Source organism: Lolium perenne, chromosome 6 (assembly GCF_019359855.2).
Source record: "Lolium perenne isolate Kyuss_39 chromosome 6, Kyuss_2.0, whole genome shotgun sequence".
Lineage (NCBI taxonomy): Eukaryota > Viridiplantae > Streptophyta > Magnoliopsida > Poales > Poaceae > Lolium > Lolium perenne.
The window spans coordinates 90,087,200-90,113,639 of NC_067249.2; the positions used below are offsets into that span (position 1 = coordinate 90,087,200).

The 26,440-nt window shown below is 43.4% G+C and overlaps 1 protein-coding gene across 1 annotated transcript in view; it reads left to right on the forward strand.

Moving 5' to 3' along the window:
* LOC127320989 (uncharacterized) overlaps window positions 1-23,069 on the forward strand; it is a 44,535-nt gene extending 21,466 nt beyond the window's left edge. Inside the window, exons 2-4 of the mRNA XM_071822219.1 lie at window positions 19,633-20,255; window positions 20,344-20,615; window positions 21,259-23,069. Coding sequence (XP_071678320.1) covers window positions 19,633-20,255; window positions 20,344-20,615; window positions 21,259-21,536 — 1,173 coding nt within the window. The 3' untranslated portion in view covers window positions 21,537-23,069. The remainder of the gene's footprint in view (window positions 1-19,632; window positions 20,256-20,343; window positions 20,616-21,258) is intronic.
* The last annotated feature ends 3,371 nt before the right edge of the window (window positions 23,070-26,440 follow it).

The following is a 26,440-nucleotide window of genomic DNA, read 5'->3' on the forward strand; positions in this document are numbered from 1 at the left end:
CATTCCTCTTGGGGTTCCCCAACAATGTGAAGTATGCGTTACGATAAGCACCATGAGGGGTCATACTCAAAATCTACTTTGAAAAAGCATACGATAAAGTTAAATGGTCTTTTCTTCAATAAACGCTCACGATGAAAGGTATTTTTGATGAGTGGCGGGCTCTAATTAATAACTTTTTTGGTGCAAATCTTGCCATTAAGATTAATGGTGACATTGGTAGATACTTCCAGACAAAAAAGGGTTGAGGAAAGGTGATCCCCTATCCCCAATGATTTTTAACATTGTGGTGGATATGCTTACAATTATAATTGAGCGCGCTAAGGTTGATGGCCAAATTGAAGGTGTAGTTCCCCATTTGATTGATGGGGGCTTGTCCATTCTTCAGTATGTCGATGACACAATTCTATTTCTGGATCATGACTTGGAAAAGGCACGAAATCTGAAGTTAGTTCTTTCAGCATTCGAGCAGCTATCAGGTCTTAAGATTAATTTCCATAAAAGTGAATTGTTTTGTTTTGGTGAAGCCAAAGACGATGCCAACCTTTCTGCCAAGTTATTTGGATGTCGGCTAGGTTGTTTTCCAATTACCTATCTTGGTATTCTGATTCAACATCGTAGACTTATGTTGGCTGAATGGAAAATTGTTTCAGAAAGACTTCAAAAAAATCTTAGTAGTTGAAAAGGAAAATTACTATCCCTTGGGGGGAAGATTATTTCTCATAATTCAGTATAAGATTTATTTCTTCAAGTTGCCCAAAGGAGTCTTGCATAGATTGGACTATTTCCGATCAAGATTCTTTTGCCAAGGGGATAGTGAGAAAAAAATACATGTTGAAAAATGGAGTGTTGTTTGTCGTCCAAAATATCGATTTGGACATGGTGTCCATGATCTTGAAGTTAAAAATAGGGCCTTGCTAGGTAAATGGCTGGCTCATTTGTTAACGGAAGATGGTGTTTGGCAACAACTACTGCGGAAAAAGTATGTAGGCTCAAATGCAATATCTCGGGTACTTTGGAAACCAGGTGATTCGCATTTTTGGGATGGTATTATGACAACTAAAAAGCACTTTTTCCCATTTGGTTCTTTCTCCATTAGAAATGGGGCGGAGATCGTTTTTGGGAGGATAGATGGTTGGGAACAGCCACTCTTCGCGAACAGTATCCAACCTTATACAATATTGTTCGCCATAAGGGTGATACCTTGCAGAAGGTGATGGAATCTTCTTCGCTCTCTATGATGTTCAGGTGTGATCCCCCGATAGCTTATTGAAACGAACTGCTACAACGGCTAGATTCAATCTATTTGGTTCAGTGGACTGATGAATTCCGTTGGAGTCTCGCCAAGAACAGTGCTTTCTCGGCAAGCTCCATGTACAAATTACTACGCATGCCAACTCAACCAGTTGTCAATAATAAATCCATCTAGAAGATGAATATACCTCTGAAAACAAAGGTCTCTGCATGGTATCTTCGTCGGGGTGTGATTCTTACTAAAGATAACCTTGTAAAACTCAACTGGCAGGCTTGTACGAAATGTGTGTTCTGTCGCGAAGAAGAGACAATAAAACACCTTTTCTTCAATTGTCGGGCTGCTAGGTCTATATAGTCAATCATTCAGATAGGTTCTACCTTATACCCAGCTCGTAGCATTGCAAATATTTTTGGCAATTGGCTAAATGGGGTGGTCTCTAGGTACAAAGCGATTATAAGAATGGGAGCGATTGCGGTTGCATGGTCGCTTTGGTTGTGTAGAAATGACAAGGTTTATAACGACAAATATTCTTCTATGATGCATGTCATTTATCGGTGTACAACTTTGATCCGTTCATGGTCGCCACTACAATGCTTGGAGGACTGTGACCACTTTACAGAGGTGCCTACATGGTTGGAGAATACAGCCAAAGAGTTTATTTCCCAACATGGGTGGCTGCATAGTCGTTGGATTGAAGCCAATGAAGCTTTAGACTAGTTCGCTTTCTTCCTTACTCTTTCATCTTCTTTTTTGCTCGATACTAGATTCTTGATCGACTGTGTGCATCCTAGTTATGTAGAGGTTGGGTATAATGCTTAAAACTTTTGAGTAATAAAGCTCCCTTTAACGAAAAACATGATTCTTTCATGCCAATGGGGTCCAGAAGAAATTCTGTCTGAGGAACCATCTGTTTAGGGCACTTCAACAACCGGACGCAAACGGACGCGAAGCGACCGTTTCAGACTGTACATTCGAAATATGCGTCTACACCCAGGCCCGGCGGCCCAACCCAATAGTGACCGGCATGTTCGCTGATGGTGTCCAGGACTGGCGCACTGTTGACGAGGGAGGAAATGGTGTAGCTTTCCTTCGTTCCCCGGCAACGGCGCCAGAAAATAGCTTGATGTCTACGCACACTCCTTTTCCTGTAGACAGTGTTGGGCCTCCAAGAGCAGAGGCTTGTAGAACAGCAGCAAGTTTTCCCTTAAGTGGATCACCCAAGGTTTATCGAACTCAGGGAGGAAGAGGTCAAAGATATCCCTCTCATGCAACCCTGCAACCACAAAGCAAGAAGTCTCTTGTGTCCCCAACACACCTAATACACTTTTCAGATGTATAGGTGCACTAGTTCGGCGAAGAGATAGTGAAATACAAGTGGTATGAATATATGAGCAGCAGTAACGGCACCAGAAAATAGCTTGATGCTGCAACTGGCGTGTGGTTGATGGTGGTAATATTGCAGGCAGTACAGATGCAGTAGAACAGTAAACAAGCAGCGATTTCAGTATTTGGGAACAAGGCCTAGGGATTATACTTTCACTAGTGGACACTCTCAACATTGATCACATAACAGAATAGATAAATGCTATACTCTACACTCTCTTGTTGGATGATGAACACCACTAATTGCGTAGGATTACACGAACCCTCAATGCCGGAGTTAACAAGCTCCACAATATTCGATATTCATATTTAAATAACCTTAGAGTGCATGATAGATCAACACAACTACACCAAGTACTAACATAGCATGCATATTGTCACCATCACACTATGAAGGAGGCATAGATCACATCAATACTATCATAGCAATAATTAACTTCATAATCTACAAGAGATTACAATCATAACCTACGCCAAGTACTACACGATGCACACACTGTCACCATTACACCGTGCAGGAGGAATAGACTACTTTAGTAACATCACTAGAGTAGCACATAGATAAATAGTGATACAAAGCACATTTCAATCATAAAGAGATATAAATAAGCACTTCACTATGCCATTCATAACAGTGAATAAGTATTCTGTGAAATATAGCCTAAGAGACCCACACGGTGCACACACTGTCACCTTTACACACGTGGGACAAGGAGTCTCCGGAGATCACATAAGTAAAATTCACTTGACTAGCATAACGACATCTAGATTACAAGCATCATCATATGGATCTCAATCATGTAAGGCAGCTCATGAGATCATTGTATTGAAGTACATAGGGAGAGAGATTAACCACATAGCTACCGGTACAGCCCTTAGCCTCGATGGAGAACTACTCCCTCCTCATGGGAGACAGCAGCGTTGATGAAGATGGTGGTGGAGATGGCAGCGGTGTCGATGGAGAAGCCTTCCAGGGGCACTTCCCCGTCCCGGTGGCGTGCCGGAACAGAGAGTTCTGTCCCCCAGATCTTGGCTTCGCGATGGTGGTGGCTCTGGAAGGTTTCTCGTACCGTGGCTTTTCCGTATCGAAGATTTAGGTCAAGGACCTTTAAATAGGCGAAGAGGCGGAGTCGGAGGGCTGACGAGGCGACGACACAGTAGGGGGGCGCAGCCCACCCCCTGGCCGCGTCGGCCTGTCATCTGGGGCCCACAGGGCCCTCCTCTGGTGGCTCTCGGGTGTTCTGGAAGCTTCGTGGGATTCTAACATGCTGGGCGTTGATTTCGTCCAATTCCGAGAATATTTCCTTACTAGGATTTCTGAAACCAAAAACAGCAGAAAACAGGAAGTGGCACTTCGGCATCTCGTCAATAGGTTAGTTCCGGAAAACGCATAAAAACGATATAAAGTGTGAACAAAACATGTAGGTAATGTCATAAAACAAGCATGGAACATAAGAAATTATCGATACGTCGGAGACGTATCAGCATCCCCAAGATTAGTTCCTACTCGTCCCGAGTAGGTAAACGATAACAAAGATAATTTCTGAAGTGACATGCTACCAACATGATCTTAATCATACTATTGTAAAGCATATGAGATGAATGCAGCGATTCTAAGCAATGGTAAAGACAATGAGTAAACAATTGAATCATATAGCAAAGACTTTTCATGAATAGTACTTTCAAGACAAGCATGGATAAGTCTTGCATAAGAGTTAACTCATCAAGCAATAGATTCAAAGTAAAGGCATTGAAGCAACACAAAGGAAGATTAAGTTTCAGCGGTTGCTTTCAACTTGTAACATGTATATCTCATGGATAGTTGTCAATGCAAAGTAATATAACAAGTGCAATAAGCAAGTATGTAAGAATCAATGCAGAGTTGACACAAGTGTTTGCTTCTAAGATGGAAGGAAGTAGGTAAACTGACTCAACATTAAAGTAAAAGAAAGGCCCTTCGACGAGGGAAGCATTGATTGCTATATTTGTGCTAGAGCTTTGGTTTCGAAAACAAGAAACAATTTTGTCAACGGTAGTAATAAAGCATATGTATCATGTAAATTATATCCTACAAGTTGCAAGCCTCATGCATAGTATACTAATAGTGCCCGCACCTTGTCCTAATTAGCTCGGATTACCTGGATTATCACCGCAATACATATGTTTTAACCAAGTGTCACAAAGGGGTACCTCTATGCCGCCTGTACAAAGGTCTAAGGAGAAAGCTCGCATTGGATTTCTCGCTTTTGATTATTCTCAACTTAGACATCCATACCGGGACAACATAGACAACAGATAATGGACTCCTCTTTAATGCTTAAGCATTCAACAACAATTAATTTTCTCATATGAGATTGAGGATATTTGTCCAAAACTGAAACTTCCACCATGAATCATGGCTTTAGTTAGCGGCCCAATGTTCTTCTCTAACAGTATGCATGCTCAAACCATTCAACTCATGGTAAATCGCCCTTACTTCAGACAAGACGGACATGCATAGCAACTCACATGATATTCAACAAAGAGTAGTTGATGGCGTCCCCAGGAACATGGTTATCGCACAACAAGCAACTTATAAGAAATAAAATGCATAAGTACATATTCAATACCACAATAGTTTTTAGGCTATTTGTCCCATGAGCTATATATTGCAAAGACAAAGAATGGAAATTTAAAGGTAGCACTCAAGCAATTTACTTTGGAATGGCGGAGAAATACCATGTAGTAGGTAGGTATGGTGGACACAAATGGCATAGTGTTTGGCTCAAGGATTTGGATGCACGAGAAGTATTCCCTCTCAATACAAGGTTTAGGCTAGCAAGGCTATTTGAAACAAACACAAGTATGAACCGGTATAGCAAAACTCACATAAAAGACATATTGCAAGCATTATAAGACTCTACACCGTCTTCCTTGTTGTTCGACCCTTACTAGAAAATATCTAGACCTTAGAGAGACCAATCATGCAAACCAAATTTTAGCATGCTCTATGTATTTATTCACTAATAGGTGCAAAGTATATGATGCAAGAGCTTAATCATGAGCCCAACAATTGCCAAGTATCAAGTTATTCAAGACATCATACCAATTACAACATGTAGCATTTTCTGTTTCCAACCATATAACAATTAATGAAGCAGTTTCAACCTTCGCCATGAAAATTAAAAGCTAAGAACACATGTGTTCATACGAACCAGCGGAGCGTGTCTCTCTCTCCCACACAAGCATTTATTCAAACAAAAACAAAAACAAAAACAAACAGACGCTCCAAGTAAAGTACATAAGATGTGACCGAATAAAAATATAGTTTCATTAGAGGAACCTGATAATGTTGTCGATGAAGAAGGGGATGCCTTGGGCATCCCCAAGCTTAGATGCTTGAGTCTTCTTGAAATATGCAGGGATGAACCACCGGGGCATCCCCAAGCTTAGAGATTTCACTCTTCTTGATCATATTGTATCATCCTCCTCTATTGACCCTTGAAAACTTCATCCACACCAAACTCAAAACAAACTCATTAGAGGGTTAGTGCATAATCAAAAATTCACATGTTCAGAGGTGACACAATCATTTTTAACACTTCTGGACATTGCCCAAAGCTACTGAAAGTTAATGGAACAAAGAAATCCATCCAACATAGCAAAAGAGGCAATGTGAAATAAAAGGCAGAATCTGTCAAAACAGAACAGTCCGTAAAGACGAATTTGTAAGAGGCACCAGACTTGCTCAAATGAAAATGCTCAAATTGAATGAAAGTTTCGTACATATCTGAGGATCACTCACGTAAATTGGCGGAATTTTCTGAGTTACCTACAGAGAATTAGGCCCCGATTCGTGACAGCAAGAAATATGTTTCTGCGCAGTAATCCAAATCTAGTATCAACCTTGCTATCAAAGACTTTACTTGGCACAACAATGCAATAAAACTAAGATAAGGAGAGGTTGCTACAGTAGTAACAACTTCCAAGACACAAATATAAAACAAAGTTGCTATAGTAAAATAAACACATGGGTTATCTCCCAAGAAGTGCTTTCTTTATATCCATTAAGATGGGCTCAACAATTTTAATGATGCACTCATAAGAATGAAGAGTTGAAGCAAAAGAGAGCATCAAAAATCAAATTCAAAACACATTTAAGTCTAACATGCTTCCTATGAAAAGGAATCTTGTAAATAAACAAGTTCATGAAGAGCAAAGTAACAAGCATAGGAAGATAGAACAAGTGTAGCTTCAAAAATTTCAGCACATAGAGAGGTGTTTTAGTAACATGAAAATTTCTACAACCATATTTTCCTCTCTCATAATAATATCCAGTAGCATCATGAACAAATTCAACAATATAACTATCACATAAAGCATTCTTATCATGAGTCTCATGCATAAAATTATTACTACCCACATAAGCATAATCAATTTTATTAGTTGTAGTGGGAGCAAATTCAACAAAGTAGCTATCATTATTATTCTCATCATCAAATATAGGAGACATATTGTAATCGTAATCAAATTTATCCTCCATAACAGGCGGCACCAAAAGACTACTATCATTATAATCATCATAAATAGGAGGCAAAGTATCATCAAAGTAAATTTTCTCCTCAATTCTTGGGGGACTAAAAAGATCATGCTCATCAAAACCAGCTTCCCCAAGCATAGAATTTTCCATATCATTAGCAACAATGGTATTCAAAATGTTCATACTAATATGTTCCATGGGTTTTTTAATTTTCGCATCAAACCATCCATGTCTTAACTCAGGAAAAAGAATAAAAAGCTCCATGTTGCTTTCCATTATGCCAAACTAGTGTAAAACAAGAAACAAAAAGATGCAATTGCAGGATCTAAAGGAAATAGCTTCGAGTACTTACAACGGCGCCGGAAAATAGCTTAGTAGCCGAGATACAGAGTGTGAGTACCTTTTACCTTTCCTCCCCGGCAATGGCGCCAGAAAATACTTGATGCAGTCCAGGACTGGTGCACTGTTGACGAGGGAGGAAATGGTGTAGCTTTCCTTCGTTCCCCGGCAACGGCGCCAGAAAATAGCTTGATGTCTACGCACACTCCTTTTCTTGTAGACAGTGTTGGGCCTCCAAGAGCAGAGGTTTGTAGAACATCAGCAAGTTTTCCCTTAAGTGGATCACCCAAGGTTTATCGAACTCAGGGAGGAAGAGGTCAAAGATATCCCTCTCATGCAACCCTGCAACCACAAAGCAAGAAGTCTCTTGTGTCCCCAACACACCTAATACACTTGTCAGATGTATAGGTGCACTAGTTCGGCGAAGAGATAGTAAAATACAGGTGGTATGAATATATGAGCAGCAGTAACGGCACAAGAAAATAGCTTGATGCTGCAACTGGCGTGTGGTTGATGGTGGTAATATTGCAGGTAGTACAGATGCAGTAGAACAGTAAACAAGCAGCGATTTCAGTATTTGGGAACAAGGCCTAGGGATTATACTTTCACTAGTGGACACTCTCAACATTGATCACATAACAGAATAGATAAATGCTATACTCTACACTCTCTTGTTGGATGATGAACACCACTAATTGCGTAGGATTACACGAACCCTCAATGCTGGAGTTAACAAGCTCCACAATATTCGATATTCATATTTAAATAACCTTAGAGTGCATGATAGATCAACACAACTACACCAAGTACTAACATAGCATGCACACTGTCACCATCACACTATGAAGGAGGCATAGATCACATCAATACTATCATAGCAATAATTAACTTCATAATCTACAAGAGATTACAATCATAACCTACGCCAAGTACTACACGACGCACACACTGTCACCATTACACCGTGCAGGAGGAATAGACTACTTTAATAACATCACTAGAGTAGCACATAGATAAATAGTGATACAAAGCACATTGCAATCATAAAGAGATATAAATAAGCACTTCAATTTGCCATTCATAACAGTGAATAAGTATTCCGTGAAATGTAGCCTAAGAGACCCACACGGTGCACACACTGTCACCTTTACACACGTGGGACAAGGAGTCTCCGGAGATCACATAAGTAAAATTCACTTGACTAGCATAACGACCTCTAGATTACAAGCATCATCATATGGATCTCAATCATGTAAGGCAGCTCATGAGATCATTGTATTGAAGTACATAGGGAGAGAGATTAACCACATAGCTACCGGTACAACCCTTAGCCTCGATGGAGAACTACTCCCTCCTCATGGGAGACAGCAGCGTTGATGAAGATGGCGGTCGAGATGGCAGCGGTGTCGATGGAGAAGCCTTCCGGGGGCACTTCCCCGTCCCGGCGGCGTGCCGGAACAGAGAGTTCTATCCCCCAGATCTTGGCTTCGCGATGGCGGCGGCTCTGGAAGGTTTCTCGTACCGTGGCTTTTCCGTACCGAAGATTTAGGTCAGGGACCTTTAAATAGGCGAAGAGGCGGAGTCGGAGGGCTGACGAGGCGACGACACAGTAGGGGGGCGCGGCCCACCCCCTGGCCGCGCCAGCCTGTCATCTGGGGCCCACAGGGCCCTCCTCTGGTGGCTCTCGGGTGTTCTGGAAGCTTCGTGGGATTCTAACATGCTGGGCGTTGATTTCGTCCAATTCCGAGAATATTTCCTTACTAGGATTTCTGAAACCAAAAACAGCAGAAAACAGGAACTGGCACTTCGGCATCTCGTCAATAGGTTAGTTCTGGAAAACGCATAAAAACGATATAAAGTGTGAACAAAACATGTAGGTAATGTCATAAAACAAGCATGGAACATAAGAAATTATCGATACGTCGGAGACGTATCATTCACCAAGACTCAAAAGCCGCCCAAATACGCGTCGTGTTTGCGTCTGCGCAGTCATGTCGAGTTTCCTCCATTCCTCATTTATGGCCCACATGCCAGTGGCTCAATCGCCGCCCACATTTCCTCCAGCAGTCCAAAAAAAATCGAAGTTGGATGGCGCGAACACCCCAGCCTTGCGATAGACGTCTGATTGCGCGCAGTTGACGTGTGTCTCTCCGTTCAGCACGCGACCGTTGGAAACCCCAAGTGGAAGGTGTGATGCGTACAGCAGTAAGTTTCCCTCAGGAAGAAACCAAGGTTTATCGAACCAGTAGGAGCCAAGAAGCACGTTGAAGGTTGATGGCGGCGGAGTGTAGTGCGGCGCAACACCAGGGATTACGGCGCCAACGTGGAACCTGCACAACACAACCAAATTACTTTGCCCCAACGTGACAGTGAGGTTGTCAATCTCACCGGCTTGCTGTAACAAAGGATTAGATGTATAGTGTGGATGATGATGTTTGCAGAGAACAGTAGAACGAGTATTGCAGTAGATTGTATTCGATGTAAAAGAATGGACCGGGGTCCACAGTTCACTAGTGGTGTCTCTCCCATAAGATAAATAGCATGTTGGATGAACAAATTACAGTTGGGCAATTGACAAATAAAGAGGGCATGACCATGCACATACATGTTATGATGAGTAGTGTGAAATTCAATTGGGCATTACGACAAAGTACATAGACCGCTATCCAGCATGCATCTATGCCTAAAAAGTCCACCTTCAGGTTATCATCCGAACCCCCTCCAGTATTAAGTTGCAAACAACAGACAATTGCATTAAGTATGGTGCGTAATGTAATCAACAAATACATCCTTAGATAGAAAATATGTTTTATCCCTAGTGGCAATAGCACATCCACAATCTTAGAACTTTTTGTCACTGTCCCAGATTTAATGGAGGCATGAACCCACTATCAAGCATAAATACTCCCTCTTGGAGTTACAAGTATCAACTTGGCCAGATCCTCTACTAGCAACGGAGAGCATGCAAGATCATAAACAACACATAGATAATAGATTGATAATCAACATAGCATAGTATTCCATATTCATCGGATCCCATCAAACGCAACATGTAGCATTACAAATAGATGATCTTGATCATGTTAGGCAGCTCACAAGATCCAACAATGATAGCACAATTAGGAGAAGACGACCATCTAGCTACTGCTATGGACCCATAGTCCAGGGGTGAACTACTCACACATCACTCCGGAGGCGACCATGGCGGTGAAGAGTCCTCTGGGAGATGATTCCCCTCTCCGGCAGGGTGCCGGAGGTGATCTCCTGAATCCCCCGAGATGGGATTGGCGGCGGCGGCGTCTCTGGAAGGTTTTCCGTATCGTGGCTCTCGGTACTGGAACTATTCTCGACGAAGGCTTATGTAGGCGGAAGGGTAGGTTAGGGGGCGCCACGAGGGCCCCACACGCCAGGGCTGCGCGGCCCAAGCCTTGGCCGTGCCGCCCTGTTGTGTGGGCGCCTCGTCGCCCCACTTCGTATCTCCTCCGGACTTCTGGAAGCTTCGTGGAAAAATAAGATCCTGGGCGTTGATTTCATCCAATTCCGAGAATATTTCCTTACTAGGATTTCTGAAACCAAAAACAACAGAAAACAGCAACTGGCTCTTCGGCATCTCGTTAATAGGTTAGTACCGAAAAATGCATAAATATGACATAAAGTATGTATAAAACATGTGTGTATCATCATAAAACAAGCATGGAACATAAGAAATTATCGATACGTTGGAGACGTATCAGCATCCCCAAGCTTAGTTCCTACTCGTCCCGAGTAGGTAAACGATAACAAAGATAACTTCTGAAGTGACATGCTATCATAATCTTGATCATACTATTGTAAGCCCATGTAATGAATGCAGCGATTCGAAGCAATGGTAAATATAATGAGTAAACAATTGAATCATATAGCAAAGACTTTTCATGAATAGTACTTTCAAGACAAGCATCAATAAGTCTTGCATAAGAGTTAACTCATAAAGCAATAAATTCATAGTAAAGGCATTGAAGCAACACAAAGGAAGATTAAGTTTCAGCGGTTGCTTTCAACTTGTAACATGTATATCTCATGGATATTGTCAACATAAAGTAATATAATAAGTGCAATATGCAAGTATGTAAGAATCAATGCACAGTTACACAAGTGTTTGCTTCTTAAGATGGAGAGAAATGGGTAAACTGACTCAACATAAAAGTAGAAGAATGGCCCTTCGCAGAGGGAAGCATTGATTGCTATATTTGTGCTAGAGCTTTTATTTTGAAAACAAGAAACAATTTTGTCAATGGTACTAATAAAGCATATGCATTATGTAAATTATATCCTACAAGTTGCAAGCCTGATGCATAGATTACCAATAGTGCCCGCACCTTGTCCTAATTAGCTCGGATTAACATGGATTATCATCGCAATACATATGTTTTAACCAAGTATCACAAAGGGGTACCTCTATGCCGCCTGTACAAAGGTCTAAGGAGAAAGCTCGCATTGGATTTCTCGCTTTTGATTATTCTCAACTTAGACATCCATACCGGGACAACATAGACAACAGATAATGGACTCCTCTTTAATGCATAAGCATTCAGCAACAAATAATATTCTCATAAGAGATTGAGGATTGTTGTCCAAAACTGAAACTTCCACCATGGATCATGGCTTTAGTTAGCGGCCCAATGTTCTTCTCTAACAATATGCATACTCAAACCATTCAACTCATGATAAATCACCCTTACTTCAGACAAGACGAACATGCATAGCAACTCACATGATATTCAACAAAGGGTAGTTGATGGCGTCCCCAGGAACATGGTTATCGCTCAACAAGCAACTTATAAGAGATAAAATACATAAGTACATATTCAATACCACAATAGTTTTTAGGCTATTTTTCCCATGAGCTATATATTGCAAAGGCAAAGAATGGAAATTTAAAGGTAGCACTCAAGCAATTTACTTTGGAATGGCGGAGAAATACCATGTAGTAGGTAGGTATGGTGGACACAAGTGGCATAGTGTTTGGCTCAAGGATTTTGGATGCATGAGAAGTATTCCCTCTCAATACAAGGCTTAGGCTAGCAAGGTTATTTGAAACAAACACAAGTATGAACCGTAACAGCAAAACTCACATAAAAGACATATTGTAAGCATTATAAGACTCTACACCGTCTTCCTTGTTGTTCGACCCTTACTAGAAAATATCTAGACCTTAGAGAGACCAATCATGCAAACCAAATTTTAGCAAGCTCTATGTATTTCTTCACTAATAGGTGCAAAGTATATGATGCAAGAGCTTAAACATGAGCACAATAATTGCCAAGTATCACATTATTCAAGATGTTATACCAATTACCACATGTAGAATTTTCCGTTTCCAACCATATAACAATTTAACGAAGCAGTTCAACCTTCGCCATGAACATTATGAGTAAAGCTAAGGACATATTTGTCCATATGAAACAGCGGAGCGTGTCTCTCTCCCACACAATGAATGCTAGGATCCAACTTTATTTAAACAAAACAAAAAATAAAAACATACAGACGCTCCAAGTAAAGCGCATAAGATGTGATGGAATAAAAATATAGTTTCATTAGAGGAACCTGATAATGTTGTCGATGAAGAAGGGGATGCCTTGGGCATCCCCAAGCTTAGATGCTTGAGTCTTCTTGAAATATGCAGGGATGAACCACCGGGGCATCCCCAAGCTTAGAGCTTTCAATCTCCTTGATCATATTGTATCATCCTCCTCTCTTGATCCTTGAAAACTTCCTCCACACCAAACTCGAAACAACTCATTAGAGGGTTAGTGCATAATCAAAATTCACATGTTCAGAGGTGACATAATCATTATTAACACTTCTGGACATTGCACAAAGCTACTGAAAGTTAATGGAATAAAGAAATCCATCAAGCATAGCCAAACAGGCAATGCGAAATAAAAGGCAGAATCTATCAAAACAGAACAGTACGTAAAGACGAATTTTTTAGGTGCAACAGACTTGCTCAGATGAAAATTCTCAAATTGAATGAAAGTTGCGTACATATCTGAGGATCACTCACGTAAATTGGCAGAATTTTCTGAGTTACCTATAGAGCCTACTGCTCAAATTCGTGACAGCAAGAAATCTGTTTCTGCGCAGCAATCCAAATCTAGTATAAACCTTATTATCAAAGACTTTACTTGGCACAACAATGCAACAAAATTAAGATAAGGAGAGGTTGCTACAGTAGTAACAACTTCCAAGACTCTAATATAAAACAAAAGTGTTGTAGTAAAATCATGGGTTGTCTCCCATAAGCGCTTTTCTTTAACGCCTTTCAGCTAGGCGCAGAAAGTGTGTATCAAGTATTATCAAGAGACGAAGCATCAACATCATAATTGTTTCTAATGATAGAATCAAAAGTTAACTTCATTATCTTTCTAGGGAAGTGTTCCATACCTTTCTTGAGAGGAAATTGATATTTAATATTACCTTCCTTCATGTCAATAATAGCACCAACAGTTCGAAGAAAAGGTCTTCCCAATATAATGGGACAAGATGCATTGCATTCAATATCCAAGACAACAAAATCAACGGGGACAAGGTTATTGTTAACCGTAATGCGAACATTATCAACTCTCCCCAAAGGTTTCTTTGTAGAATTATCAGCAAGATTAACATCCAAATAACAATTTTTCAATGGTGGCAAGTCAAGCATATTATAGATTTTCCTAGGCATAACGGAAATACTTGCACCAAGATCACATAAAGCATTACAATCAAAGTCATTGAACTTCATCTTAATGATGGGCTCCCAACCATCCTCTAACTTCCTATGAATAGAACCTTCATGATTTAATTTCTCTTCTCTAACTTTTATGAGAGCATTTGTAATATGTTTTGTAAAGGCCAAATTTATAGCACTAGCATTAGGACTCTTAGCAAGTAACTTTATAACTTCAGAGATGTGACAATCATCAAAATCCAAACCATTATAATCTAAAGCAATGGGATCATTGTCCCCAATGTTGGAAAAAAATTCAGCAGTTTTATCACAAGCAGTTTTAGCAGGTTCCGGCAGTTTTGCAGGCTTTGCATTAGAAGTAGAAACATTGCCAACACCAATTATTTTACCATTGATAGTAGGAGGTGCAGAAACATGTGGAGCATTAGCATTACTAGTGGTGGTAATAGTCCAAACTTTAGCTATATTGTCTTCTTTAGCATTTTCTTCTTTTTCCCACCTAGCACGCAATTCGGCCATTAATCTTATATTCTCATTAATTCTAATTTGGATGGCGTTTGCTGTAGCAAATGACTTAATATCTTTATTTTCACTAGGCATAACTTTTGATTTCAAAAGATCAACATCAGCAGCAAGACTATCAACTTTAGAAGCAAGTATATCAATTTTCCCAAGCTTTTCTTCAACAGATTTGTTAAAAGCAGTTTGTCTACTAATAAATTCTTTAAGCATGGCTTCAAGTCCAGGGGGTGTATTCCTATTATTGTTGTAAGAATTCCCATAAGAATTACCATAACCGTTACCATTATTATAAGGATATGTCCTATAGTTGTTACTAGAATTGTTCCGATAAGCATTGTTGTTGAAATTATTATTTTTAATTAAGTTCACATCAACATGTTGTAACGGCCCCGGGTAGTATCTCTAATAGATAATTGTTTGTTCTTTTTCTTTTGTGCATCATCATGGCATATGCATCATATCTCATCCATGTTTTTATCAAATAAAATTATTTTATAAACCATAGTTATTTTTGTTTCCTTCTCATATGGTTTAATAAAACCTTCTTCCTCCTTTCATTTAAACAAAACCCTAACCCCGAAACTGTCTAACAAATAAACTTATTTTTAAATGTTTCAATGTCAAAAATAAAGTGGTGCTGTTTTGGTTTGGTTTCAATTTGATTTTCAAAACAGTTTTAAAATAAAAAGAGAAAAGAAAAACCCAAACCCAAACCCTTCTCTCTTTCTTACCTGGCCGCTGGCCTGCTCCTTTTCTCCCTCTGGCCCGAGCCCATCTCCTCTCCTCCCCGCAGGCCGATCCGGCCCACCTCTTCCATCCTCGGCCCGCTTGTGTGGACGAAGCGGTACGCTTCTGTGTCGTCTTCCCCTCACGCGAGCCGCGTGACCGTGGTCCTCCACCACAGCACATGGCTGCCGCACCACCCCTCCTCATCTGCTCCCTTCCCCGCATGGTCCTCTCCCTCCTCCCTTGCTTTATTCCTGGACCGCATCTCTCGTCCTCCTCGCCCAAGTCTCCTCCAACCTCTCCTCTTTCTTCTTTCTCTGCAAGAAACCGAACGGAGAGGGTTTCTACCCCACAACGCCGCGCCCTCCTTGCCGCAGCCCCATCATCTCCGGCCACCCCAAGCCCCGCCGCCGCCACCATTCGACGCGCCTCTCCGTCGCGCAGCTACTGGTGCAAGGAATCGAGCCAGGAGCCCTTCAATCAAGCACACGTTCGCCAATTCCCTATTCCGGCCGCCATCTTCCGGCGACAAATTCTTCGCCGTCCGTCCCCCTCCGCCCTCCTCGTCACGTCCTGCACATCTCTGGTGAGCAGGCGCACCTCCTGGACCGCTCGGTCGCTTCCCCCCCTCCTCTGCTCCTCTTCTCACCTTGCTACCGACCGTTTTATCCGCAGCAACCCGCCGACGGTGAAGCTCCGGCGACCTCCCGTGGGCGGCGCCGCCTCCTCTTCGTCCGCGCCGACAAGGCGCACCCGACGCCCCCTTCCTCGCACCCTGGGACGCCTCCAGTCGCCGGCGCGCACCAAGCTCTGCCGCGGTGACCGCCGCTCACCGCACGCGCCCGGTGTCGAACACCTCCCGTGCGTGCACGCACGCTTCGCCAGCGCGGCAGCCACCTCACCGCCCGGGCCCCACCTGTCATCGACAGCAGCTAGCTCTTCTCTGGGTGAGAAAAGTCTCCCAGATCTGGATCTGATAGTTTTTCATCTAGCCCCCTATCTATTTTGTTTTATTAACCCTCGCTCCCTGACGCGACACATTTTATGCATAACCCCTGGAAGTTTAGTAAAGCAACCCGGGGTCCTTCCCCTGTCCAGATTTTGTTTTCGGGTCCTTACCCCCAATAAAATAAATCTGTTTCTGTTTTTAATTAATAATAAAACCAATCTGTTAATAACTTTTAATTGGTAACTCAAAATTAAAAGTGTTGTATATGAAAATTGATCAGAAAAATGTGCTGAACATGTTTATGCCATCCATATGCCTGTTTGCATCTCGCATCATGTCGTTCGATGATAGTTATGCATGATCACCTTACATATATGCGGAGTATTTCGGAATTCCAACTAGGGTTTTCCCCGCTCCGTTTAAATTTGATGTAGCTCACCCCTGCCATGTTTGCTATGTTAATCCACCCTTAACTTTGACGGTAAAAAATGCAACTCCAACCTAATTTGTTTGTCCGGGTTCTGATCCCGCTTAAATTGGATAAGTTGCACCTCATCATATTTGCCATGTCATGCATATCATCTTCATCATGCTGGTTCTTCTTCCGTAGTAGTAAGACTTGCATACGTTGTTTGTTCCAGCATTTGCTTCTTCCCGGATAGGATCACGAAGTGGTGCTGTGAGATACGACAAGTTCTCCGGATGTCCCTCGGCAAGCTTTAACAGGCAAGCATTTCCCCTATACTCCTGTCCCTGCAGGAGTCGCTCACCTATTTTATTTTGCCTTCTCCCTTATGCTATCCTTGAGTTGAGTTCTTGTCACGTGTCCCTTCCACTTGTTACCTCAAGCAGCCCATATTGCCACCACCACCTCCTACGGCTATTGTTTGGTTATCGAGTCTGGCCTTGCGAGTCGTAGTGCATGCTAGTGCTATTTTATCTCGTTACCGTTATTGTTATCTTATCGGGTTATATGTTGGGAAGAATCATGGTTACTTTAGTTGTTGACATTTGTTTAGCGGAGGCATCGGTGGGTCAGCTGCTCGTTTTGTGACGGCTCACTTGTGTTTCCTAAATATCTTAGGACCCCGAGTTCTTGTTATCTGTTCCAAGACTGAGCGCTCTAACCACACGTGGGTATGCTTACCGGGTCTCCCCTCGACCACTGCCGGAATCTACCGCTTTGTCCAGTGGCCACAACTAGTTTGGATGTTTGTTTTGCTTCTCCCGGGCGTGCAAGCATGTTTCTTTGTGGTCAGATGATATGATGTTACTTTTGGGGAAGCCGTGAGTGCCTTGTATCCCCGTTGTCTCTTGCACGTCCGTAGGTGCGGCACGTATTGTTAAGAGGTCATCCTCTAGTGGGCTCTGATCCTCTTAGCCGTTCTCGCAACAGCTAGGTCCGCATCAGAGTTCCGATCGGGCTCTGAAACGGGTTAACTTAGTTAGGTGGCTTCCTGGACATTGTTGTAGTGAAGGAGAGTGCGTGTCGTGATATCCACCTGTCATAAGTGGGTTGATCGTGCGTGTGGGCACATTTGGGCACCCCTGCAGGGTTACAATCTTATCGATAAGCCGCGTCCACGGTTATGGACGACTTGGAGCTGTATGACTCGACCATAGACAACTTACACCTGTTGTTTCAATCATAATAACTTGTGTAGTAAGTTAGCACAACTTCAATAATAAATGGTTAAAACTTGACAACCGTGTGGGTGCCTTTGTAAGTACTTCTTTGCGAAGGGGGAAAGCGTCGGCTGTGTTATGTTTGCAGAGTATAGAACTGTTAGTTATGCGCTCTCTCATCTTCTCTAATTAGACGAATGTTGTAGAGTGTCTCTATAGGTTTTTAGTGCTTGCGCGCTGCCGCTTAACCCCACCATATTGCTTATGACGTTTCTCTTGCGTCCTCTAAGTCCCCTGCGTGCCTCAAGTACAAAGGACGACTGGTTGACGAATGCTTATACGTCTTGAAGTCTTGTTAAGTACGAACCCGTACTTATTGCTGCTTCTACGGGATATAACCGGGCAGGTATGAAGATATGTTCGATGAAGACGACGTTAGCAAGGTTACCCTTCCGGCTTGGCCTGGGCAGGGTTATGGACGCCACTGGTTATCTTCAGGACTCTTTGTCCAATTTGTATCTTGTCCGTACTCGGACGTATTCGATCTTCTGTATGATTTGGATCTTTGTCTTGTATATTTGTATCTTGACTCGTTGGAGTCGTTGTTGTAATATATGTATCTTGTGGGCTCTATTGTAATCCTGTTGTAATGTTACCGCTCGTGTTAATTCCTCTGGCATCACGTGTGTGATTCGTCGCGCACGTCGTGTCGGAGGGCGTCTCTGAATCGATATCGTGCGGATTTCGGCGGGTTCGCCAGAATCCTCAGGATACCGGTTCCGGGGCGTCACAAGTTGGTATCAGAGCTCAGGTTGACGATACTCACAAGTTGGTATCAGAGCCTCAGGTTGACGGTACCCCACTAGTCCAGCCTGTAGGATAACCTTGCCAACGGACGTTGTTGTGTCTAGTGTGAAAACTATTTTCTGAAATTCGTTGGATAGATCTGACTAGCTCTATTTTTCTTCTTACCTATATTCTTTCTCCTCTTACCTTTGCGAATTTTGAGTCTTCACTCTTATCTGTGTCTCTAAGTCTTAGAATTCTACGCGGGTTGGACGATCTTTGCCCCTCACCTATTAGGTCCGATCTTTGGAGGATCTGATAGAAGTGCATCATCATCAACGGAACAACGACTTCTTGTTAGTGGTGTCGCCCGATCAGCATGGAGCAAGAACTCTTGATAGTGGTGTCGAGGAGATCGACACGTCGCCTGAAGATCCAATAGTTCACCTCTCTCCCCCGTACCTGGACGTGGGATCTCGGGGCGCGATCCCTTGTTAGTGGTGTCGATTGTAACGGCCCCGGGTAGTATCTCTAATAGATAATTGTTTGTTCTTTTTCTTTTGTGCATCATCATGGCATATGCATCATATCTCATCCGTGTTTTTATCAAATAAAATTATTTTATAAACCATAGTTATTTTTGTTTCCTTCTCATATGGTTTAATAAAACCTTCTTCCTCCTTTCATTTAAACAAAACCCTAACCCCGAAACTGTCTAACAAATAAACTTATTTTTAAATGTTTCAATGTCAAAAATAAAGTGGTGCTGTTTTGGTTTGGTTTCAATTTGATTTTCAAAACAGTTTTAAAATAAAAAGAGAAAAGAAAAACCCAAACCCAAACCCTTCTCTCTTTCTTACCTGGCCGCTGGCCTGCTCCTTTTCTCCCTCTGGCCCGAGCCCATCTCCTCTCCTCCCCGCAGGCCAATCCGGCCCACCTCTTCCTTCCTCGGCCCACTTGTGTGGACGAAGCGGTACGCTTCTGTGTCATCTTCCCCTCACGCGAGCCGCGTGACCGTGGTCCTCCACCACAGCACATGGCTGCCGCACCACCCCTCCTCATCTGCTCCCTTCCCCGCATGGTCCTCTCCCTCCTCCCTTGCTTTATTCCTGGACCGCATCTCTCGTCCTCCTCGCCCAAGTCTCCTCCAACCTCTCCTCTTTCTTCTTTCTCTACAAGAAACCGAACGGAGAGGGTTTCTACCCCACAACGCCGCGCCCTCCTTGCCGCAGCCCCATCATCTCCGGCCACCCCAAGCCCCGCCGCCGCCACCATTCGACGCGCCTCTCCGTCGCGCAGCTACTGGTGCAAGGAATCGAGCCAGGAGCCCTTCAATCAAGCACACGTTCGCCAATTCCCTATTCCGGCCGCCGTCTTCCGGCGACAAATTCTTCGCCGTCCGTCCCCCTCCGCCCTCCTCGTCACGTCCTGCACATCTTTGGTGAGCAGGCGCACCTCCTGGACCGCTCGGTCGCTTCCCCCCTCCTCTGCTCCTCTTCTCACCTTGCTACCGACCGTTTTGTCCGCAGCAACCCGCCGACGGTGAAGCTCCGGCGACCTCCCGTGGGCGGCGCTGCCTCCTCTTCGTCCGCGCCGACAAGGCGCACCCAACGCCCCCTTCCTCGCGCCCTGGGACGCCTCCAGTCGCCGGCGCGCACCAAGATCTGCCGCGGTGACCGCCGCTCACCGCACGCGCCCGGCGTCGAACACCTCCCGTGCGTGCACGCACGCTTCGCCAGCGCGGCAGCCACCTCACCGCCCGGGCCCCACCTGTCATCGACAGCAGCTAGCTCTTCTCTGGGTGAGAAAAGTCTCCCAGATCTGGATCTGATAGTTTTTCATCTAGCCCCCTATCTATTTTGTTTTATTAACCCTCGCTCCCTGACGCGACACATTTTATGCATAACCCCTGGAAGTTTAGTAAAGCAACCCGGGGTCCTTCCCCTGTCCGGATTTTGTTTTCGGGTCCTTACCCCCAATAAAATAAATATGTTTCTGTTTTTAATTAATAATAAAACCAATCTGGTAATAACTTTTAATTGGTAACTCAAAATTAAAAGTGTTGTATATGAAAATTGATCAGAAAAATGTGCTGAACATGTTTATGCCATCCATATGCATGTTTGCATCTCGCATCATGTCGTTCGATGATAGTTATGCATGATCACCTTACATATATGCGGAGTATTTCGGAATTCCAACTAGGGTTTTCCCCGCTCCGTTTAAATTTGATGTAGCTCACCCCTGCCATGTTTGCTATGTTAATCCACCCTTAACTTTGACGGTAGAAAATGCAACTCCAACCTAATTTGTTTGTCCGGGTTCCGATCCCGCTTAAATTGGATAAGTTGCACCTCATCATATTTGCCATGTCATGCATATCATCTTCATCATGCTGGTTCTTCTTCCGTAGTAGTAAGACTTGCATACGTTGTTTGTTCCAGCATTTGCTTCTTCCCGGATAGGATCACGAAGTGGTGCTGTGAGATACGACAAGTTCTCCGGATGTCCCTCGGCAAGCTTTAACAGGCAAGCATTTCCCCTATACTCCTGTCCCTGCAGGAGTCGCTCACCTATTTTATTTTGCCTTCTCCCTTATGCTATCCTTGAGTTGCGTTCTTGTCACGTGTCCCTTCCACTTGTTACCTCAAGCAGCCCATATTGCCACCACCACCTCCTACGGCTATTGTTTGGTTATCGAGTCTGGCCTTGCGAGTCGTAGTGCATGCTAGTGCTGTTTTATCTCGTTACCGTTATTGTTATCTTATCGGGTTATATGTTGGGAAGAATCATGGTTACTTTAGTTGTTGACATTTGTTTAGCGGAGGCATCGGTGGGTCAGCTGCTCGTTTTGTGATGGCTCACTTGTGTTTCCTAAATATCTTAGGACCCCGAGTTCTTGTTATCTGTTCCGAGACTGAGCGCTCTAACCACACGTGGGTATGCTTACCGGGTCTCCCCTCGACCACTGCCGGAATCTACCGCTTTGTCCAGTGGCCACAACTAGTTTGGATGTTTGTTTTGCTTCTCCCGGGCGTGCAAGCATGTTTCTTTGTGGTCAGATGATATGATGTTACTTTTGGGGAAGCCGTGAGTGCCTTGTATCCCCGTATTGTTAAGAGGTCATCCTCTAGTGGGCTCTGATCCTCTTAGCTGTTCTCGCAACAGCTAGGTCCGCATCAGAGTTCCGATCGGGCTCTGAAACGAGTTAACTTAGTTAGGTGGCTTCCTGGACATTGTTGTAGTGAAGGAGAGTGCGTGTCGTGATATCCACCTGTCGTAAGTGGGTTGATCGTGCGTGTGGGCACATTTGGGCACCCCTGCAGGGTTACAATCTTATCGATAAGCCGCGTCCGCGGTTATGGACGACTTGGAGCTGTATGACTCGACCATAGACAAATTACACCTGTTGTTTCAATCATAATAACTTGTGTAGTAAGTTAGCACAACTTCAATAATAAATGGTTAAAACTTGACAACCGTGTGGGTGCCTTTGTAAGTACTTCTTTGCGAAGGGGGAAAGCGTCGGCTGTGTTATGTTTGCAGAGTATAGAACTGTTAGTTATGCGCTCTCTCATCTTCTCTGATTAGACGAATGTTGTAGAATGTCTCTATAGGTTTTTAGTGCTTGCGCGCTGCCGCTTAACCCCACCATATTGCTTATGACGTTTCTCTTGCGTCCTCTAAGTCCCCTGCGTGCCTCAAGTACAAAGGACGACTGGTTGACGAATGCTTATACGTCTTGAAGTCTTGTTAAGTACGAACCCGTACTTATTGCTGCTTCTACGGGATATAACCGGGCAGGTATGAAGATATGTTCGATGAAGACGACATTAGCAAGGTTACCCTTCCGGCTTGGCCTGGGCAGGGTTATGGACGCCACTGGTTATCTTCAGGACTCTTAGTCCAATTTGTATCTTGTCCGTACTCGGACGTATTCGATCTTCTGTATGATTTGGATCTTTGTCTTGTATATTTGTATCTTGACTCGTTGGAGTCGTTGTTGTAATATATGTATCTTGTGGGCTCTATTGTAATCCGGTTGTAATGTTACCGCTCGTGTTAATTCCTCTGGCATCACGTGTGTGATTCGTCGCGCACGTCGTGTCGGAGGGCGTCTCTGAATCGATATCGTGCGGATTTCGGCGGGTTCGCCAGAATCCTCAGGATACCGGTTCCGGGGCGTCACACATGTTCGTCTTGAGCAACCAATGAAGCTAACGAAACATTATTAGGATCAACATTAGTCCTACCATTCACAAGCATAGACATAATAGCATCAATCTTATCACTCAAGGAGGAGGTTTCTTCGACAGAATTTACCTTCTTACCTTGTGGAGCTCTTTCCGTGTTCCATTCAGAGTAATTAACCATCATATTATCAAGAAGCTTTGTTGCGGCGCCTGGAGTGATGGACATAAAGGTACCTCCAGCAGCTGAATCCAATAGGTTCCGTGAAGAAAAATTCAGACCTGCATAAAAGGTTTGGATGATCATCCAAGTAGTCAGTCCATGGGTTGGGCAATTTTTAACCAAAGATTTCATTCTTTCCCAAGCTTGGGCAACATGCTCAGTATCCAATTGCTTAAAATTCATTATACTACTTCTCAAAGATATAATTTTAGCAGGAGGATAATATCTACCAATAAAAGCATCCTTACATTTAGTCCATGAATCAATACTATTCTTAGGCAGAGATAGCAACCAATCTTTAGCTCTTCCTCTTAATGAGAAAGGAAACAATTTTAATTTTATAATGTCACCATCTACATCCTTATACTTTTGCATTTCACATAATTCAACAAAATTATTAAGATGGGCATCAGCATCATCAGAACTAACACCAGAAAATTGATCTCTCATAACAAGATTCAGTAAAGCAGGTTTAATTTCAAAGAATTCTGCTGTAGTAGCAGGTGGAGCAATAGGTGTGCATAAGAAATCATTATTATTTGTGTTTGTGAAGTCACACAACTTAGTATTTTCAGGAGTACCCATTTTAGCAATAGTAAATAAAGCAAACTAGATAAATTAAATGCAAGTAACTAATTTTTTTGTGTTTTTAATATGGCAAACAAGATAGCAAATAAAGTAAAGCTAGCAACTAATTTTTTTGTATTTTGTTTTACTGCAGCAAACAAAGTAGTAAATAAAATAAAGCAAGACAAAAACAAAGTAAAGAGATTGGAAGTGGAGACTCCCCTTGCAGCGTGTCTTGATCTCCCCGGCAACGGTGCCAGAAATTTACTTGCTAGCGCGCAGTTGACGTGTGTCTCTCCGTTCAGCACGCGACCGTTGGAAACCCCAAGTGGAAGGTGTGATGCGTACATCAGTAAGTTTCCCTCAGTAAGAAACCAAGGTTTATCGAACCAGTAGGAGCCAAGAAGCACGTTGAAGGTTGATGGCGGCGGAGTGTAGTGCGGCGCAACACCAGGGATTTCGGCGCCAACGTGGAACCTGCACAACACAACCAAATTACTTTGCCCCAACGTGACAGTGAGGTTGTCAATCTCACCGGCTTGCTGTAACAAAGGATTAGATGTATAGTGTGGATGATGATGTTTGAAGAGAACAGTAGAACGAGTATTGCAGTAGATTGTATTCGATGTAAACGAATGGACCGGGGTCCACAGTTCACTAGTGGTGTCTCTCCCATAAGATAAATAGCATGTTGAGTGAACAAATTACAGTTGGGCAATTGACAAATAAAGAGGGCATGACCATGCACATACATGTTATGATGAGTAGTGTGAAATTCAATTGGGCATTACGACAAAGTACATAGACCGCTATCCAGCATGCATCTATGCCTAAAAAGTCCACCTTCAGGTTATCATCCGAACCCCCTCCAGTATTAAGTTGCAAACAACAGACAATTGCATTAAGTATGGTGCGCAATGTAATCAACAAATACATCCTTAGACATAACATTGATGTTTTATCCCTAGTGGCAACAGCACATCCACAACCTTAGAACTTTTTGTCACTGTCCCAGATTTAATGGAGGCATGAACCCACTATTTAGCATAAATACTCCCTCTTGGAGTTACAAGTATCAACTTGGCCAGAGCCTCTACTAGCAACGGAGAGCATGCAAGATCATAAACAACACATAGATAATAGATTGATAATCAACATAGCATAGTATTCCATATTCATCGGATCCCAACAAACGCAACGTGTAGCATTACAAATAGATGATCTTGATCATGTTAGGCAGCTCACAAGATCCAACGATGATAGCACAATTAGGAGAAGATGACCATCTAGCTACTGCTATGGACCCATAGTCCAGGGGTGAACTACTCACACATCACTCCGGAGGTGACCATGGCGGTGAAGAGTCCTCCGGCAGGGTGCTGGAGGCGATCTCCTGAATCCCCCGAGATGGGATTGGCGGCGGCGTCTCTGGAAAGTTTTCCGTATCGTGTCTCTCGGTACTGGAACTATTCTCGACGAAGGCTTATGTAGGCGGAAGGGTAGGTCAGGGGGCGCCACGAGGGCCCCACAAGCCAGGGCCGCGCCGCCCAAGCCTTGGCCGCGCCGCCCTGTTGTGTGGGTGCCTCGTCGCCCCACTTCGTATCTCCTCCGGACTTCTGGAAGCTTCGTGGAAAAATAAGATCCTGGGCGTTGATTTCGTGCAATTCCGAGAATATTTCCTTACTAGGATTTCTGAAACCAAAAACAGCAGAAAACATCAACTGGCTCTTTGGCATCTCGTTAATAGGTTAGTACCGGAAAATGCATAAATATGACATAAAGTATGTATAAAACATGTGTGTATCATCATAAAACAAGCATGGAACATAAGAAATTATCGATACGTTGGAGACGTATCAACGTCCTCCTAGCCGCAGCCGCCATGGAATCCGAGAAAACCACCGCAGCCACCGCCCCAAACACCGCCCCAGACACCACCCCAGCCGGCACCCCATGCCCGATGGAGACCTCATCACCCGCTGGTTCTAAGCGTGGCGGCCGTGAAACAACAACCAAGGCGCCAAAGAAGGTGCTGATGAAGAAGGAGAAAGGCATTGAGGTCGCGAAGCGACGGGGTGGGCGCAAGAATCTGAACGAGTGGAAAGATGCAGCGGCGGTTGCACAACAGGTGAAGGTGGACGCCCAAGCGGCCTGGGAGATGCAGGCGAAAGACAATTCCTAGGTTGTCCTGCCTCCTAGCCTCGCGGAGGCCATGCTCTACGTCAAGAAAGGGAGGATCGTCGGCGTAGCTCCCCCGGATATTGTGTTTCGTGCGATTGCATGTTTGTGATTGGTACTTTGTTGTTATTTGGTGGGGAGATTATGTATTCAGATTTTGTTGTAATCATTATGCCTTTGGTCGATATCATGTTTGACACTTGTGAGTAGTTTCCCACATTCCTAAGGGCATAGGATGATCTGGATATGATTCTATATGATGTGCAATGAGTATTTTGTCAAGTTTTCTATATTTATGTTGTTCTATGATGGTTTTATGCGAACTTCGACTGCATATTACTTCACCTATATGGGCTCGTAGTGCTGCACTTCAGTGTAATGCATTAGTGTTGGAAGGGACGAATGACAGAAACCGTCTTCCAATACTATGGGTTGCATTAGAGGGGTTTATGTCGGGGACCAATGATC